Raw genomic sequence first — 19594 nt, 5'->3', positions numbered from 1 at the left:
TTACTGATTACGGTTAACATATTAATAGTTCCATGTAATCATAGCCTAATTTGTGGGGCTTCAATTCACCAATTAGCATCCATTCATCCTGAGGGTAAATAAGTTTTCAGCTCAGAGAATTGTGAATGGAAGCATGAAACTTAAGAATCTGTGCAACTAGTACCTTTAAAGAAATGCAGTTTTTTCCAAAGAAAATGTTTTGCAAAGATTCACAGGAAGGGTTTCATATAGTCTTGGCTCACTGTGCTCTACATCAGGGGGAGAGTCAATTTTCTCTTTCCAACCATATACCGCTGCCAGGTGTTCAGCTTCCTCAACATTCTTTGTAGCAACAACTTGCAGGATCAAGCTTCTTGTTTCTCAACTATCTAAGGGTATGTCTACAGTATGAAATTTTGAAATTATTGTATTCGAATTTTCGAAAGTGATTTTATACATTCAGTCTTGTGTGTCCCCACTAAGCGTGTGAATTCAGCGGAGTGCGTCCACAGTACCAAGGCTAGCATCGAATGTCTGAGTGGTGCACTGTGGGTAGCTATCCCGCAGTCCCCGCAGCCCATTGGAATTCTGGGATAAACTCCCAGTGCATGCTGGCGCAAAAAACATTCTCGCGGGTGTTTCACGGTGTGTGTCATCAGTTGCTCCTCCCTCCGTGAAAGCTATGGCAGACAATCATTTTGCGCCTTTTTGGTGTGCAGACACCATACTGCTTTCAGCAGACAGTGCAGTACGGTGCACTGCTGCTCTCCTGCTACTATGAATCCACCTCGCATTTCCTCTCATCTTCCTATGTAATCTCTATAATATCTACTCTTTCTCTTCCTCGTTGACCGCTTCCGCTGCCAACTCTGCTCGGCCATCGTGAACTGAGCAACACAGCTTCCGCCGCCAATGCTGTTCTCCCGCTCTTGCCGCGCTACTGAGCCTTTCCATGTTGTCTGCCCTGGGCTCCTGCCTCCTTGAAAGCTACAAAAGACAACCATTTCCCACCTTTTTTTGGCTATCATGATCTGAACAGCACCTCTCCACTGCCACTCTGCTCTCCTACATTTCGTGCCCTTTTTCCAGGATTACCTGTGCAGGTGCCATAGCACAGCAAGCATGGAGCCCGCTCAGATCTCCGCTGCAATTTTCACCATTGTAAATACCTCGCACATTATCCAGCAGTACCTGCAAAACGGGGTGAGGAAGCGATGACAGCACGATTACGATACTGATGAGGACATGGACACAGGCATTCCTAGAAGCACAGCATGTGGCGATTGGGAGATCATGGTGGCGTTGGGCCAGGTTCATGCCATGGAACGCCGATTCTGGACCCGGGAAACAAGCACAGACTGGTGGGACCGCATAGTGTTGCGGGTATGGGATGATTCCCAGTGGCTGCGAAACTTTCGTATGGGTAGGGCCACTTTCATGGAACTTTGTGACTTGCTGTCCACTGCCCTGAAGCGCAAAGACACTAAAACGAGAGCAGCCCTCACACTTGAGAAGCGAGTGGCCATAGCACTGTGGAACCTTGCAACTCCCGACAGCTACCAGTTGGGTCGCAAATCAGTTTGGAATGGTCAAATCTACTGTGGGGGCTGCTGTGCTGCAAGTAGCCAATGCAATCATTGACCAGCTGCTATCAAAGATAGTGACTATGGGAAATGCGAAGACCACTGTGGATGGCTTTAATGCGCTGGAGTTCCCTAACTGTGGCGGGGCGATAGATGGAATGCCTGTGATGGTGGACTGTGCTCATGGTCACCTGTGCTGATGAGATCGCCACGGTGACCAAACAGGAAATGAAATGCAAAAGTTCCCGGGGCTTTTACTGCCTACCTGGCTAGTGCATCGGAGTTGACAGTGTTGTCCAGAGCGGTCACAAGGGAGCATTCTGGGATAGCTCCCGGAAGCCAATAACGTCAAATTGCGTCCACAGTACCTGTAACCCGGAACTGCGATCTCTACTTTAGCGCCACTCCACTTGCCGAGGTGGAGTACAGAAACCGGATTAAAGAGCCCTTTAAATAGAAAAAGCCGGTTTGGTTGTGTGGATGGAATCAGTTTTATTTCAAATTAACTCGGCTAATTCCAAAATAACTGCGTACTGTAGACGAGGCCTTAGGTTTCAGTAAAATGGTCTTAAAAGTTGCAATAGTATCAAACACATAGTAATATACTGTTTGTGCTAAAAAAAAAGCCAAAACCCATAAATGATTTTTAATTTTAAACATGTTTTATTGGTAGGATAGACTTGCAACAACATTCTTCAGCAGCTAACATCTTCAACACCTGAGAACTGCCTTCTAACAGTCTACCTGTTTTATATTATGCAAAGAAAAAAAAATTACTAGCAAGTTTTGGCTGTGGTTTTTTTTTTTTTTTTGGTTGGTCAACGTAGTGCTATAACTTCTTGCTTGTCCCTCAGAATCTCTTCCTCCTCATCTGTATGGCTTTCATCACAGTCTCTAAAAATAAAAAACAAAAAAAACCCCCACACAATACAATGATTATCAACAGTTTGTGCTCAAGGTCCTCAAGGAAACAAATCCTGGTAGGATTTTTTTGGTCCTGTTTCTCATACTCATCTAATATTAACTTGATTTATCATATTAAAAAAGGTATGACCGTTGTGCAATCGGTAAATTGTAACAAAGTATACTTTTGGCCAAAACTACCGCGTCCATTTATTTTTCTCAACTTCGGACAAGTTGTTTCTCAACTCTCTCAACTAGGCTTGGCAGGATTTGATTTTCTTAAAATAATTTCACTGGATGATATCAATGTTTATTTTTAAGCTTTTTAATTTTCATCAATTTAAATGTTAACAGTTGGGCAAAATTATGGGTGGGGCAGACAATTATTTAATTACAGATTTTGAGATTTTAAAAGTTAAAGCTTTAACACCATTAAACACAAATGGAATATTTTGATGCTGATAAAGTAAATGTCCTTAAAATCAAATTTTAATAGGTTATCAAGCAGTTTCTTACTTTCCTTATGTGTAAATTTTGATTATCAATGAAAAAATATTTCCATCAGTTTGTGTGTGCATGGTGAAATCAAAGTTCACCAACATTTACTAATGAAAATCTAATCCTTCCAACCCCACTCTTAGCTAAGTGGTGAGTCAAAAGTACCTTCCTTATCCTGTCTCACCTGAAAATCCCAAGTCCCAGAATGAATAAGCTAAGTAAGGGGTTTTCATTTGTGCCATCATCATTGGTTTAAATAGCAACCAAGAAAAAAAACAAACTAAAATTTGTTTGAAATAGCTTTCTAGAATCTTGAGCATAACATTTCTTCTGCTACTGTTTTTATTTAATTTGCAAATTTTGTTTAATTCCCTGTTGACATGCACCTGCTTCATTATTAAACAGGTTTCATTTCCAAAACATTGTACAAAGTTTAACTAATCCTTTGAGATAGAATCATTATTATTTCCATTTTATAGATGAGTTAACTGAGAGGCAGAGAAGTTAAGTGACTTTTCCTAAGGTCATGTACAGAATTCGTGTCAATCAAAGGATTTTCTGGTTTTCAGTCACATGCTCAGTCCACTGGACCATCCTGCACCATAACTGATGACAGAAACATTGATTCCATAACTGTTCTAATTAACCTATGCCTTTTGGTTAGTTGGAAAACAGTTCCCACAGCAAACTGTTGAGGACTTTCATTAACAGCTGCAATTTTTGTGTGTCTTGGCAACAGGGCAAGGTATTTAAAACCAAAACCCAACATTAATAATCTATAGGCATTTACCAGCAAATTACACCATTTTCATGATTTCTGATAGCTTTCCCTCCCCCATGAGAGTTGCAACAAATTTCCTGTCACCTAGACCTGTCCACACTCTGTTCTTTCAGATATCTAGCAACTAGCAGGGTCATTCTACTTTCCTGGCAACAGCAATCATACCACTCCAGCTGCCAGATATCAAATTCCAAGTAACGTATCAGAGGGCAGATGCAGGGGACATGGTTAAATGATGGAATTGTACAATTTTTTTTTTATCAGACATCAAGCAGTGACTGAGAAAATGGAAACATCTGCACTGCAATGGTCCAGAAAAGGCTTAAAAACAATGTTCAGTGAACCGTGCACAAGAACTAATGTTTTCCAATAAAAAACATAATTTCATTATTTTCTTAAATTAAGATTACACAAGTGAAAATAAATTAGTCTAGCTATGTAAATTACTTTGTGTGGTCATGAAATTTCACATATAATAAATGGGTCCTTACAATTTTATTTCTAACGAAGAATAACTCTCTCCCCAATCACAGATGTCATGAGTTAGCTAGAAATTACTTTGCTAATTTACACAAGCAGCATATTTTTAGATTTATATTACTTCTACCCCAATATATTGCTATAATCTTGGTGGCTAGGGACTATTTTTTCTTATTTTTAATGGACTGTATTCCCTTACAATTTTCATCTTTACATGTTATATTAACTCTGTGATTTAACAAAACATTGTGCAGTGTAACAAACATGTTAGGGCATTTTTTAATTCTTTTAAAAATCCCATCAATATAGTAAGTCATTCAGATGAAACACATATACTAATAATTGTCCCTTTAAAAAAAAAAGTCAATGAGTAGTTTGCCAGTCAAGCATTTTATTAAACAGCTAAAAAAAAATAATCAGCAGGTTTAACTTACCTACAAATATCAACTCTACTGTGGTATTTTATTTCTAGGTTATTATGGAAATCTGTAATATTTTCACTTATCTTCTTTGAATGTCTGCTGAAGGTGGATAAGTCTTCAGAGGTAAAGCTGTAAAGCTTTTCCTGAGAATCTGAAATATTTTGTAATTTTCAGTAGCCTATGTAACAAAAGTGCAGTATCTACAATATATGGTCTCTAAAAACTCTCTCAGAACAGTATAGTCATATCAGCAAAAAACATGACATCATTAAGATAACAGTGATAAAACACTCTGGTTTCAGATGTTACTGGAAACACAAATTAATTATAAACTTTATTATATGGTTGCATCAGTGTTTCTATTATTTTCAAGAGTTCATAGTAAGGACAAAATACCACAACTTAAAGATTGAAACACAGGGTCCATCAGCAGCTGCTACTATAGTTGCATACATTCCTATGGTCTTGAAATACCATAGATAGGGTAGAGAGACCTGATTTACTAGTTCACAATACTTCAAGAAGACTAAACAACATGGATCCCCACTCCTGGTGATATGTATGCACCAAAAGTTATATGGTCACTATGATTGCTAGAGGCTGCACCACTTCTTTATGACACTGAAGATACATAAGATAATATAGCCCTAACTATCCCTCAATTACTTCCACTTTTTCAGAAGCCTGTAGCAAAGTCTGAAGAAGTGGTGTCAGAAGCAGAAATTAAGAGTGAGACCATCTGACAGTCTTCTCAAAAGTCACTGGTATTTTATTTCTCCTTCTCCTTTGAGTATTGTCAGCGTGCATCCTAACCCCTGGGAGATTAGCAGCAACAGAAATCTACAAGGATGTGAATTCGATGAGAATTAGTTAAATGACAACTGCAGGCCTGAAATGTGCATCGTAACTCAAAACCAAGACTAAAGTAATGCTGCATGAACATATACATGGAACTCTAAAGTACCAGCAGTATATGTCTCAATGATGGAAGAATCTCTTGAGTCTGGACTACAGCTTCCATGTATCATGTTGCATCACGGCCAGGGACACCCAGGAGGCACCATGGTGGCTCATCAAGAGGAGACCATGATATATTATGGGAAATGAAGCCTAGCCCATAAAGGAAATCTGAGGCATGAAGCACCCAAACTACAACTTCTATGAGGGACTGCGCCACACCTGGAGTATTGTGTCCAGTTTTGGTCCCCACACTACAGAAGGCATGTGGACAAATTGGAGAGAGCCCAGTGGAAGGCAATGAAAATGATTAGGGGGCTGGGGCACATGACCTATGAGGAAAGGCTGAGGAAACTGGGTTTATTTAGTCTGCAGAAGAGAAGAGTGAGGAGGGATTTGTTAGCAGCCTTCAACTACCTGAAGGAGGATTCCAAAGAGGATGGAACTTGGGTGTTCTCAGTGGTGGCAGATGACAACAAGGAGCAATGGTCTCAAGTTGCAGTGGGGGACGTCTAGGTTGGATATTAGGAAAGAATATTTCACAAGGAGGGTGGTGAAGCACTGGAACGTGTTACCTAGGGAGGTGGTGGAATCTCCATCCTTAGAGATTTTTAAGGCCCGGCTTGACAAAGCCTTGGCTGGGATTATTTAGTTGGTGTTGGTCCTGCTTTGAGCAGGGAATTGGACTAGATGATCTCCTGAGGTCTCTTCCAACCCTAATATTCTATGATTCTATGATTTCTAAATTAAAAATTTTGGTTTTCAATTTTTCATCAAAAAGTTTAAATTGTCTGAAAGCAAAAAAAACCAAAAAACCAAAAAACATAACCTTATCCAACCATCTCTATTCACCATGAATTGTCCCTTAAATAAATGGTCTTCATAGAGGTGGACTTAAAAAAACAAAAACAAAAAACCACAATCCCAGGAGGGAAGTGTTTCTTTGCCAACACTGCCTGATAACTGGCATGTGTCATCTTGAAGATGACACATTAATAAGATTTCCTTCTTGGCCTCTTTTTTCCCCCCTGTTTGATTTGATCCTGGTGGCAGGGTTCATTTGCTGTGTTCATTATCAAATATCAAGGAAGCAGGTGGCTATTAAAATACTCAGACCCAGAAGGGGTACCTGACACATCCTGTCAGATTTCTTTGATAGACATGCAGGAGGTGAGATAAGTATGAGCTGTCTGCAATTTGTTCCTATGGAGCTGAGCTGAAGATTATGTGATGGTTAAAAGTAAGAAGACCGTTCTATTAAGCCAGAAAACTAGAGTTTTGCATAGCCCAGAAGGATGCAAGTACTTTGTGCTGGATCAGGTCTTTAATTTTCCACAAATCAGAGCTCAAATAATGATCATGAACACAACAATAATGTAGTTTGCTTTACATTTTTGCATGCATAAACACAGCTAAAATTACTCTTATGTCCTCACTGTAAGTAATTACCTGTATGACTTTTTAGTTCATTTTCCAAGCCAGCTAAGGCTTGTTGATCAGCAGTATATTCTAAGAGAGGGTCATTTTGTTCAGTTACATCAATGCATTCAATTTTTGAAATTTCAGTAGCAGCTCTAGATAAGGGCTGAGTAGTTAAATTTCTTGGTCTTGTCTGAGAGTGTGTACAGCAGATACCATCAGATTTCATAGATTTAGAGGATGGTATATTTGCTGACAAAGGTCTTTGGAAACTATTATCTGAAAGAAAAACAAAACAATCATTATTGCCTTCTAATTGTGAATCATGATTTTAGATGTATAATAGAATTTGATCTCACTAATGTCATTTTCTGTAATTAAAGTAATAAATTAGTATTAGTCTTGGCAGAATCTGATTTTTAAATAATTTTGACAGATAATATTGATTTAGATTTTAAGCATTTTTATCAATTTCAGTTTTCACAGTTGTACAAAATTATTGGAGGGCAAGCACAGTAAACACTGAGATTCAAAAAAGTTAAAGATTTATAACCATTATAACATAAACTGTATATTTCAACACTTGATGCTGATAAAAGTAAATATTCTTAAATCAAATTGTAATTTAAAGTTCTCAAGTAGTGTTTTTCTTACTTTGCCTATCTATACATTTTGATTATCATTGACAGAAATATTTTTCATCTGTTTGTATGTGTGCGGTGACAACAATTAGTAAAAATCTAATCCTTCCAAGCCTAACTATTATTACTGAACATGTACATAACACAATGAAAATTATAATTGGCATCTGATACTCCTTTTATAGTGCCATATAACTTTCTGGAAAAAAAGTATTCTAGATTGCAAGTTAGCACACTTGGTCTGTGTGGCATAGAATATTTTTCTGCCATGTTTAAAACTATTTGGTTCTGCCATTTTTGATGTGTATAAAAATAAAATATGAGTGTATAAACAAAAATAAATAAAATTTCAGATTTTTTGCACTGAATTCAAAATTGATTTTAAAATCGGTCAAGTAATACTTTCCAAACAATGAAAATGTCAACTTGGTTGCTCAGGATGAGCGAAGAAATATGTGAGCTGTGTGTCTTGGGAGGGAGATAGTTGAGGTTGAGAAGGATAACTGATGAGATGAGAGAAGAATCATTTAACTGATCATTCCTTTTGTTTGTTATTATTTAGCATTTGTAAGATAATAGCACTTAAAGGCTCTGACTAAGATCAGGACCATATTGTGCTAAGCACTGTACAAACATATAGTAATAGAAAATCCCTGCTCTAGAGAGGTTTATAATTTAAATAGACAAGACAGACAAAGGGAGAGAGTGGAAACTGAGGCACAGAGAAGTGGCTTACTAAAGGATATGAAATCTAAGTTTTAAAATAAAGTAAACAAAGTTGTTTGTATGGAAGTTGTGAGAAAGATGGTTTGAGTATATACCGTTCAATATGTTATTTAATTTTTACTGTTGGTGAAGACATGAATATATTATATTCAACAGTGTGGCCACAAGCATTTGCTACTGCTGCTTGTTAAATGTTTAAGAGGTGCTTGATACATATTTTAAGAACACGTAATACTGAAATGGAAATTTTAAAAAAGAAAGCTTTAAAATGGTTAAAAACTGAGTGCAGGATCTTATCCATGGCTGGAAAAGTAAAGTGAGCTGTGTTTGGCCCTAGAATAGTTATTTGCAAATAAGTACTGTAATACATTCTGTTTTGTTTTTTCTAGTGATTAAGTGAACTGAAATAGCCAAGATGACCTTGGGATATGTGCCTGTTATACACATATCTTCGAACATGGGGGCTCCAAATTGAAGTGCCATCATTTACAGTATTTCTGGAGTATGGACAGCAGAAAATGGTACTTCTGAAAATTATTACACAATTATCTGTAACTATCATTGTATGACGTATCATTTCTTTAATAAAAATGTTGATATAATTCTTCATTTAACCTATTACAGAGCTGCTGCTTCCCTCAATAAAAATCCTTAAAATCTCATATCATCATCATCTACTACCCACCCCCTACTGTGCACCCAGAAGGGGAGATAAATCCAGATTAAGGACTAATATCCTATTGATTTGTAGCAGATTACACCATACCATGCATTTTAATTTCTAAGGTGCAAATCAGTGGAAATTTAGTTTGTGAAAATTAGGTATTTTAGATACGAGGCTGTTTTTAGTATTAGAATCAAATAATAAAAATTTGGCTCTGATAAAAAGAAATTGTTTTCTAATATATAAGATTTCCTGTAAAGACTCTTCTTTAAGCAAAGGCAATTTCAAACAATTAGCTAGTAAAGTATTTGCAACTAAAGTTTAATGGCCAATATACACTATAAGCTGTTACAAGCTTTTTAAGATTATAAATGTTCCTAAGGTGTATTTACATTGAGTTAAAATAAAAACTACAATTTTTAAAAAGTTTTAAAAGAAAATATAATTTCTTCTGCCTGAAAAAGGGAAAGGCAGTGGAGACAAACAGTTCCAACTTGTGTAGTACAAGAACGAACAAATCAGATCTCTCTCAAGCCTGTCTGCCTGTTTCATAAAGACCAGTGATACAGGACCAAGATAAACTGGTTATATTTATGAGACCGTTTTGCATTCAACTATAGTACAGGTACATCATATTCGAAAACTACCATAAAGTGAAAATTCTTAATGATGTCAATTACTCTCTTCGTACAACTTAAACTACCTTGAAACTTTGAGTTGTCATACACCTTCAAATCTACAAGTTCCCTGGTGATGACAGTGAGTTAAAAATGTGAACCACCATGAAATTTAATCATGCAGTCATTGTGTATCTTTCAACGCAGTAAGCTCCAGAGAGAAATGGTTACTACCTATTTTTTCTTTTTATATACTTTTATTACTCTCTCACAGGCTCTTTTTAGATTTTAGATCAATTTTATGATGTGTTCTCTGGATTTTTGGAGACCAGGTAAATTGTTGCAGTGATGCACTTGCAAATTTATTTATTCACACTATCACCTGTACTAACCACATCTTTCCAACTACTTCAGGGCCAGATTCAACTCTCAGGGAAGAGTCCATAGCAAAGCCTTCACTGAATTCACTAGACATTGATAGGATATGCTATAATAAGCTGTATGGGAAAAGTCAAAGAAAAGATGGTTAAAATTAGTGGACTCAGTCTAAGGGTTGTGCAACACAGAAGCCAGCACTTAATATGTCTGGAGGCTACCGTATGTTGGTATTGCTGTCTGCCTGTTGCCAGGCCCAACTACTGTTATACCTCAAATACCGATAGGTAGGGAAAGCAAGCTGTCATGTAGCTCCTTGCACCTTTAGTGAGCTCCTGCTGTCTGATGTTGAGCTCACCGTCAGCCCAACCCTAAATGCTGGCATCTGGAAGACCTTTGGGAGTACGATTAGAGAAGCACAGTCTGACTTCTGAGTTTGTTATTGGATTTATCCATCTTTCAAATTGAGTTTGCATGATTTTTATTTTTGGAGATACGATTGAGGCAAAGTTGGGGATCCTGGTCTAATTCTTTTTTTTCAGTATTCCCCAGATTACTTGAGGGACAACTGAGTATGCTTCAGATTTTTCATTTTTCCAATATCTAAATCTAAAGTTAAACTGGGTAGACTCTAAAACTACCTATTTTAGAAAAGAATAGTAAACTAGCATTCAAAAAAATAATTAATTACAAATTGTATCGGACAGATCTAAGCCCCCGAGCCAACAAATCACTGAAGCATGTGCTTAGCTTTAAATCAAAGGGACTACTGATATGTTAAATTTCAGAGTAGCAGCCGTGTTAGTCTGTATCCACAAAAAGAAAAGGAGTACTTGTGGCACCTTAGAGCTTATGCTCAAATAAATCTGTTAGTCCCTAAGGTGCCACGAGTACTCCTTTTGATATGTTAAAGTTAGCCTGGTGATTACCTAACCTGCTAAATCAAGGCCTCCAAAAATTGTTACCTTGTCAATATTCTTACCAGTGGGTGACCTGTGCATTAATGTCCATGATGAAACTCCAGCACATAAGTTTTGTTGTTCCAAACTACTTGAAGATCTGCTCAGTTCACTTTGCAAGACATCCTGTACTACAGAATCATCAGCATATTCACTTAAGCTAGTGTCTCTGAACCAATATCCCTTTCCTGAAATAAAAAATGCAACATAAATAGCACCAGGAAAATATTAACACTTTTTTCATGTACATATTTATTTGGCCTGTGAGACTGTAGCTGCTGTATTATTTAATATCATTATGTCCAGAGGTGGTCAACAGTGCTATAATTAAAAATTTCACACAACAAAACATACAAGTATATTTTCAAGTGATATGCAGATAATTTGTTATACATTTTGTATTTTACAGATTCTATACTTCAAGTAAGGATTTAGTAACTTTTAATTCATAATTTCAGATGCTTTAATGGAAGCCATTAGAAGTAACAAAAGAGGCATGATTTTAAGCAGACCATCACATCAAAATTTACTACCAGCAGAAAAGTGTGAAGACTGATCGGAGTCCAAATTCTCAGGTGACATAGATAGAGGGAGAAATCAAGTATGTTGGTGTAATTTACAACTTAAAATAGAGGGCTGATTTATCCTATGCTTTCTTACATTCCATTAGTTGCTCTTCTTGGCAGAGCAAAATATCATACCAATATCAACCAATTTATCATATTGACCTAAAAATTATACCACAGGACCTAGCACATGCTTATATAGAGGTAGAAATAAATCTATGCACAGATAAAGGCTATGATGCACTGCAACATAGGTACTCAATATGTAATGTTCAGTTGTGGAGGATTTTATTTCCAGATTGTTACCTGAAACTGAAGTACTGTTTGTAGAGCTGCAATCTGAGAAAGGTGAAGGAACTGAATCAAGTCTTACTTGCTTAGAATTTGTATGCAAAATAAAGAATCCCTCAAGTCCTTGATATTGGGTCAAAGTAGGTTTTTCTCTCAGGGCTACATCCTGTAACAACTAGGATAAAAGACAAAATATTAAAGACCACTAAAGGCTTATATTGTCTACTTATACCAAGTCCATTTTAATACAATGTTCATGTCATAAAACCTGAAGTCATTCTAATTAATATAAAAATATTTTTGTGAAAGGTTTACAGTTTAAGACATGCAATATTTCTAAAAAAAAAATCCTAAAAACCTATCTTACTTAGTAGTCACCAAAGTAATCAGAGTATTACCTCCACTGATCTTCACACTTCTGTTAAACCATTGGGGGTATGACAACATAGGGATTTAAAAACAAAAACAAACAAACAAAAAAACACACACAGCTGGGCCAGGTCAGCTGACTCGGATTCATGCTCCAGGGCTGTAAAATCGCTGTGAAGATGTTTGGGCTTAGGCTGGAGACTGAGCTCTGGGACCCTGCAGTGGAAGGTCCCAGATCTCGGGCTCTAGCCCAAGCCTGAATGTCTGAATAGTGATTTTTAGCCCCGCAGCCTGAGCCCCGCAAGACCCAGCAAGCCACAACCATGGTGCGCATCTTTTATCCCAGTGTAGGCATACTGTGTGATCTGCAACCATCAAAAGAGAATCAAGATTAGTTGCCTTGATGAACACACAAAGACTGCATTCATAAATGGAAGCAAGCAAACAAATCAGCTCCGCAGACCTATTCAGTGAGAGATGTTTGAATACTATAGTTTCCATAGGAGGGCATGCTCAACCTCAGACAGCAAAGTTAAGGGGGAAGGGAGGGTGAGCAGCAGGCCACACAGAGCAGCCCTTCTGAGATTGCGACTAGTCGCCTGTTTTTTCTTGCTCTTTCTAAACTATCCCCATAGAAGACTGAAAGTGGGGGGTGAAAGCACTTTTATCCTCCCCAGTTGAAAGGCTGGGGCAGTGATAGCCAGCCCTCCTCCTGCCCCACTAAAATTTCATTTATGATTACCACTATTTTTAATGGAGTTACTTTGTTACTACGTATTAATGTGCAATATTTCATGGTAACTACTGTATATGGTTAACTACCAGTACCACTCTACTGCATTGTGCCAAGATAAAATGTTGAAAAGGTGACAGGGCAATTATGCAATATTTATTTGAAGAATAGGTACAAAACATTTTACCACGGAAGCCTCTGTAGTTACAGGTAAAATCAAACTCTTGCTTGTGTGGAAACTGTCAAATTCCAGTGAATCTGTATTGTTTTTCAATGATCTTGTCATGAGGGAAGGTTCATTGCTGCCTAATTTAAGAAGATCAAAAGTCTTCTCAGGTGACATACAAGCACTAAGGGGTCTTCTATAAGTCTTTGTTTTAATACTTTCTTTTTCTGTTACAGCACTTTCATGAGAACTGCTGAGAACCGTTTCTTCTGTGCTAGAATGGATGCAATCAGTATAACTTCTTTCATGATTTACTGTAGATGTTCTTGCAGATGAAACTAAACAAAAAAAAGACAAACTGGATGTCTACAGATATTCTCAGGAAATTCAAAACAAAAATGTGCAGTCTTATAGCATTTCACTGTTAGATAGCCCTAAGATGTCAAATAAGCAATTCATAAGGAAAACAATTGACTTTCATGTAAACTTACAGCTTGATTTTCAGAGACGCTGGGCAGCCAGAGCTCTCATCGAAATCTATGGGAACCACAGGTGCTCAGCTCCTCTAAAAATCAGACCCATAATAACTCATTATCCATGAATGTATTAAGTCATTTTGTATCCGACATTCCTAGAGGGGCAACTATCTCCAAGAAAACGCTTTATGAAATTGTAATTTTTCCTTTTAAAAAGGCACGAGATCTAATTGGAAACAGCTGAACAACTGCAATAGCAGCATTATATTTTCACTACAAAAAAGCGAGACGGCTACTTGGAAGTACATTTCTTTGAAAGCAGTAGCAGCTATGGATACATGCTCTCGGGACATGTATCTTTTGCATGCAGCACCAGAGTAATGATTAAGGGGTTTTTTTTCTTTTTATCTTAAGACATAGCTATTTGCCTTTCCTTCTCTGCACCCAAGGCCACACATAGCACACCTCACTGTCCAACTGTCAGTTTCTCTTTCACCATTTGGGCCTGAGCTTGAACCAAATGCAAAAAAAGAGACTGGCTGAGCACGTAGAAGAACTAGTTTTTGACAGTTTGCAAGGAAGAAACAATTAAATGTAAAACATTAACCTAACATACTAATACTTTAAAACACTAATTATTAAAGAAAAATGGCATAGTAAAATAACCCAGTTTTCTGATTCTGGAATAAGAAAAACAAACTGTTTTCTGACTCGTGCTTAATAATGATTTCACAATACAAAGCTGCCACATTTTCAGATATCTTTCACTAATCCATCCACAAAATTTTGCAGGTACATCCATTTAAGTATTCAAATACTGCCTCTGTGCATGCAAATCAGACAGACAGCTAGCCAGGCATCCAGTCTGCAAACATTTGTTTACATAAAAATTGATGCACACAATTTGTGAATATATCAATGTGCTCTATTAAAACTTTGAGTTAAGGGGCCATTCTGAGTGGTTGTATAAGCATACAGTCCATTTAACTCACATTCTCTAAAGAAACCTAGAGGCTTTGGTTCAAATCCTCACCTAGTATAATTGGGTCCTAATTATGCATGCCATAAACCCATATATTGCAAACATTATCTCTCCCTAATAATCAAGCTATAAACTTGTTTTTCTGCATGCCATATAATAATGCCACATGACTAAACTGAATATTCAAAGTAGTTTTAAAGAACAAATGTTTTTATTTTTGGCACAAAAAAAACATTGTATTTAACTGGTTACAATTTTGTCTGCTACAAACACAGAAAGATCATCATATAAAATACAGTACTGCCTACTAGAACAAAAGTTCTTTTCTCTCCCCCCATGTAAGGAAAGTGATAGCAAAAAATAATCTTACCAAAATTTACCTTTAGAAATTTCTTTAACGGGAACACTGCTTCTATCATGAGGAATGAAAAGGTCTTTTTTGTCAGATGTAGAAGCAGAATTACGAGATGTCTTGCTAGTTACAGCAGCAGCTGGTTCTGGTAAAAAGTCTGATATTGTATCCTTCTGATTTTCAGGTACTGCATCACTTTGGTTTGGTTTTGTTTTTTAAAATAAAAGAAAAAAGAAATTTCACACATAAAGGCTCCTAACAGACAATCACATCCAAAAGTTAGATAGTTTTTGGGAGGTCATGGAAGTTGCACAAGTGTCAATAGTAGTACTCTATATGAACTTTAATTTTTAGGACACAAAAGTGAAATAAAACAGTATTTAAAAAGATAAAAGGGCTTGATTACAGTGATTCATAATTTTGCCTGGACATACTAAATTAACCCAAAGGTATTGCTTTAAGAACATAATGTAATCATAGATACAGCTTTCAATAATATAGTGCCTCGGATTTCTTGGCATCCAAATCCGGATATGAAAGTACACAGAGGTCATTGTGAATGCAAGGAAAGATTTTCACTCATTCAAGAGCGTGTGTTGCACATTTTAAAGTGTGTTTTTATTTTAAAGTACCTTGCAACCTCTTACTCAGACAGGACCTTCACCAACAAGTCATCTAGGTAAGGTGAGATGAAAACCTTCCCACAGTGAAGAATAATGGAACAGTCAGGATCTTTGAAAAGACCCAGAAGGATGGGGAAGTCAAATTACAGTGTCATGTATTAAAGATACTAGTCACCTAACACAAACTGGATATATTTTTATGAGTAGGATGAAAAAATGCACATCATGGGCATCTTTAAATCAATTAATGCCAACAAGTCCCCAGATTCCACGGCTGCTTTGAATAAGCTGAGTCTCCATTGAAACTTATCATGAAAAAATTGAGCCTCTTCAGATCCAAGACAAGACTGTTCCCCTTCCTCTACCACAAGAATCTCTGCTTTTTCTGCGACCTTGCAACTGTTGCAAGCTAAATTGTGTGAACAAAGCCTGTCCGCCATAGATTTGCTGTTAATCTGGTGTCTTTTGCTACTTCATCTATGGGTCAAAACAAAGGAGTTAATACTAGTGGTAAACCCTTTAAAGATGTGGGACATACCTGCTTTGGGGAAACATTTTATGTACATGCTAGGGATGGTGACAAGACAGTCCCACAAGCATGTTGCTTTTCAGCCTATACCTGTAAACAGGCTGGAAGCTTGGCACAACAGCAAAAGCATAACAGGCCCATGCTGCTGTGTGGAAGGGGAAACTGAGGCACACCGCCTCATGGCACTGGTGGTTAAATGCCTAGACACCTACACTTTAACTGTTATTGCTGTCTGCATTCTGTTAGCAATACTACACCCCAACATGTTTTCAGGCACCCAGGGACCAGGAACCCCAAACCTTGCTAGAACACCTATGAATGACATCATACGGTTTAAAGGTACTGAAAGGGAGCGTGACCAGAGACAAACAGGTATTTTACACGTACTGCCTCCACCATGGACAATGTCCAAGTCTCTGACAGTAAGTTCAGGAGGAGGGTGTGATGTTGCACCCCATAATGCTTTACAGAAATATGTTTATGAGTATAAATATGACATAACTGGAATGTGTTTTATGCTAGATATGCCATGTAACATATCTCTGCAAAGGTTATGATCTACTGGATATATTCATCCTATTTGTATGCATGTATCATTATTGTATTTGAAGTTATTTAATATTGGCTATGTACTTGTTTGATTTTAAGTAGCCTCAGTGAAGCAGTTGGTCAGCTTCTTGAGAAAAGACTATTCTCAATAAGTGCCCAATCAAGGAACACTTAAGCTAACAATGAACTTTGAGAGATGTCAATCCACATCTGAGCTTTCCTGGGAATGTGGTGTCAGCATGTAAAGAACTGAGTCGTGCATGGACATGTGACTCGTCCATGTGACTCCAAAACTCCATCTTGGAGCTGGATTGTTCACAGGAGAGGGGAAGGGGTTTCCACACACAAGGGAGAGACTATTTAAGCCCCTGGGGAAACCTCTCCATTTTGTCTTCAGCTGGCTCAGAAGATATTCTTTGGAGTAGAGAGGCTACCTGAAAGAAACTGGAACAAAGGACAGTAACTACAGGGGCGTGAGTGATTGCTGGCTCCTAGAAGGAGGCTAGTCTGTAAAAGAAGCTTATTGGAACATCTCTGAGGGTGAGATTTCATCTGTAATCACTTTCGTACTGTATTAGGCTTAGACGTGCGTGTTTTATTTAATTTTGTTTGGTAATTTACTTTGTTCCGTCTGTTATTACTCGGAACCACTTAAATCCTACTTTTTCTATTTAATAAAATCACTTTTTACTTATTAATTAACCCAGAGCAAGTATTAATACCTGGGGGGGGTGCAAACAGCTGTGCATATCTCTGTATCAATGTTATAGAGGACAACAATTTATGAGTTTACCCTACTTAAGCTTTATACAGGGTAAAACGGATTTATTTGGGGTTTGGACTCCACTGGGAGCTGGGAATCTGAGTACTGGAGACAGGAGCCTTCTTAAGCTGTTTTCAGTTAAGCCTGCAGCTTGTGGGGGACGTGGTTCAGACTTGGATCTGTGTTTGCAGCAGGCAAGAGTGTCTGGCTCAAACAAGGCAAGGTAATGAAGTCCCAAGCTGGCAGGGAAAACAGGCTTAGAGGTAGTCTAGGCACATCAGGTGGCAGTCCCAAGGGGGTCTCAGTGACCGAACCGTCATAAACAGATCCACAGTATAGGCTATCTTTATGCTTGTGGCCCTCTAGATGGTCTGGGACTCATGGCACTGATTCAACCACTCCAAAGAGTGGCTGGAGAACTGAAGCAGCAGTCTCAATGGAAAGCACTGCCTTTTAAAATTTATTTCTCATAACAAATATTCATATTCAGGCTCTTATGGCCTGGACTGGGTTTTTATAGAAAAATATTTTCTTCCACTCAAAAAAATATACAACAAACACTTTACCAATGAGGTTCATAGTATTATACCATACTGTTATGGCAAAATATTTGCTGAACTATGATATGTCAGTCATTACAGATCACTGGTTCAGCTCCTGGAAAGTAATGAAATCACAAACTACCCTATCATATTGTTCCATTTACCTTTGTTCATTTCTCAGTTTAGTGGATCCAACTTCCATCACTATAGAGTTACATGATTCATCTAGGTCCTCTTCACAAGACTAATTAAAAAATACACACACAGAGGGAGAGGGAGAGAGAGATTAGCTAAACAGTTCAAAAATATATCACCACAGTGAGTGAAAAACCGGACAGATTACTTTTGTGTGACCTCTGTACAGTTGGAGCCATCAGAGGAGAAATACTAGGAACATTTATTTACTTTTGGAAAACTGAACTTTCTATGGATGGACTGTAATCATTAACAATATACCAAAACAAGTACTTTAATTATATTTCTGATGATCTACGGTATCCCATTTAAGTTTGAAGTCTAGCCAACTCAATTTTCTGTTTAGCTCTTACTAATTTGAAAATTTAATTGCTCAATTTGTTTAAAGGATACAGGATAATTAAAGTGAACCATTTGCACTTTACTGTAAGAAACATATACTTACATCACTGAGTACCTCAATTTTCAAAGCAGACCCAAGGTTCTCAGGAACCGCGTAAGACTCTTCTGCTCTAAAGAGAGCTGTCCAATATTTTTTCATATCTTCAACTGGGAAATACAATTAGAGTCGTGCATTCACTTTTATTTTAATTTTTAAAATATTTTTATGTATTAAGTTACTGGGTTGGGGTTTTTTGGAGAGTGGGGGGAGGCCATTTTGTTATTTTAACCACCATAAGTTTCCTTTGTTTCCTGACTAACCACATACATCTTCAGGAAAGAACAATCTACTTGCAGTTGTTCAGTGAATATGGATATGAGAAAGAATTGTAAGGAACTAAGATTTAATAGACTCAACTAATAGAAGTCCAACAAACCTATTAAATCATCATCATCATCTCCTCCTCCTCTTTCTCCTCCACTCAGAGCATCATCAGGTACATTCATTAGTTCATGCTTAGGTCTGAATTCATCTGCTTGAATACCAGATATTTGATTAACTGGCATTCTTAAAACAAGAAGAAAAATAGGAGTTAAGTCTTTAAAAGTTACAGTATTATTACTATCACTCTCATACTATTACAGTGAACACTGACACTTCTTACAGACACTGAAGTTTGGGCCTCATCATGCAGAGCTGCTTGTGAGAAAGGCTGAACACCCATGGCTTCCATTGACTTCTGTAGGCATTGATGGTACTTAGTACATCCCAGAAACAGGGGATAACAAAATCATATGCTTCAGATAATGTATTCTTACAGTAGTAAGCGCCATAAGAGTGAGCTGAAACTCCTATATTTTTTTGTTAATAATACCATCAAGTTCTACAAGAGGTTGTTATTTTTGTATTGACATTGAAGAAAATCTCTCTAAAATAATTCCAAAATAACAATTCATCAAAATATGGACATAATTAGTAATTTATTTTACAGGAAAACAAACAACACAATCATCTCATTTAAATTTTCCAATATTGAATATGTTCTCAAATATTCAGATAAAATTGCTTTAGA

The 19594-nt window shown here is 37.3% G+C and overlaps 1 protein-coding gene across 4 annotated transcripts in view; it reads right to left on the bottom strand.

The window, feature by feature from the left end:
* Nucleotides 1-2227: 2227 nt before the first annotated feature.
* The window catches only part of ZBBX (zinc finger B-box domain containing), a 48478-nt gene continuing 31111 nt past the window's right edge, over nt 2228-19594 (bottom strand). For all 4 annotated transcript variants that reach the window (XM_073359477.1, XM_073359480.1, XM_073359479.1 and 1 more), the window contains 10 exons: nt 18959-19089; nt 18586-18689; nt 18110-18189; nt 14968-15134; nt 13151-13467; nt 11877-12036; nt 11028-11192; nt 7053-7301; nt 4659-4797; nt 2228-2456 (listed from right to left, as the gene is read on the bottom strand). In XM_073359477.1, coding sequence (XP_073215578.1) covers nt 2381-2456; nt 4659-4797; nt 7053-7301; nt 11028-11192; nt 11877-12036; nt 13151-13467; nt 14968-15134; nt 18110-18189; nt 18586-18689; nt 18959-19089 — 1588 coding nt within the window. In that variant the 3' untranslated portion in view covers nt 2228-2380. The remainder of the gene's footprint in view (nt 2457-4658; nt 4798-7052; nt 7302-11027; nt 11193-11876; nt 12037-13150; nt 13468-14967; nt 15135-18109; nt 18190-18585; nt 18690-18958; nt 19090-19594) is intronic.

The sequence above is a fragment of the Lepidochelys kempii genome, chromosome 9, assembly GCF_965140265.1.
Source record: "Lepidochelys kempii isolate rLepKem1 chromosome 9, rLepKem1.hap2, whole genome shotgun sequence".
Taxonomy (NCBI): domain Eukaryota; kingdom Metazoa; phylum Chordata; order Testudines; family Cheloniidae; genus Lepidochelys; species Lepidochelys kempii.
The sequence above is the reverse complement of the archived record's forward strand: the minus strand, read 5'-3'. Positions and strand labels throughout refer to the sequence as shown.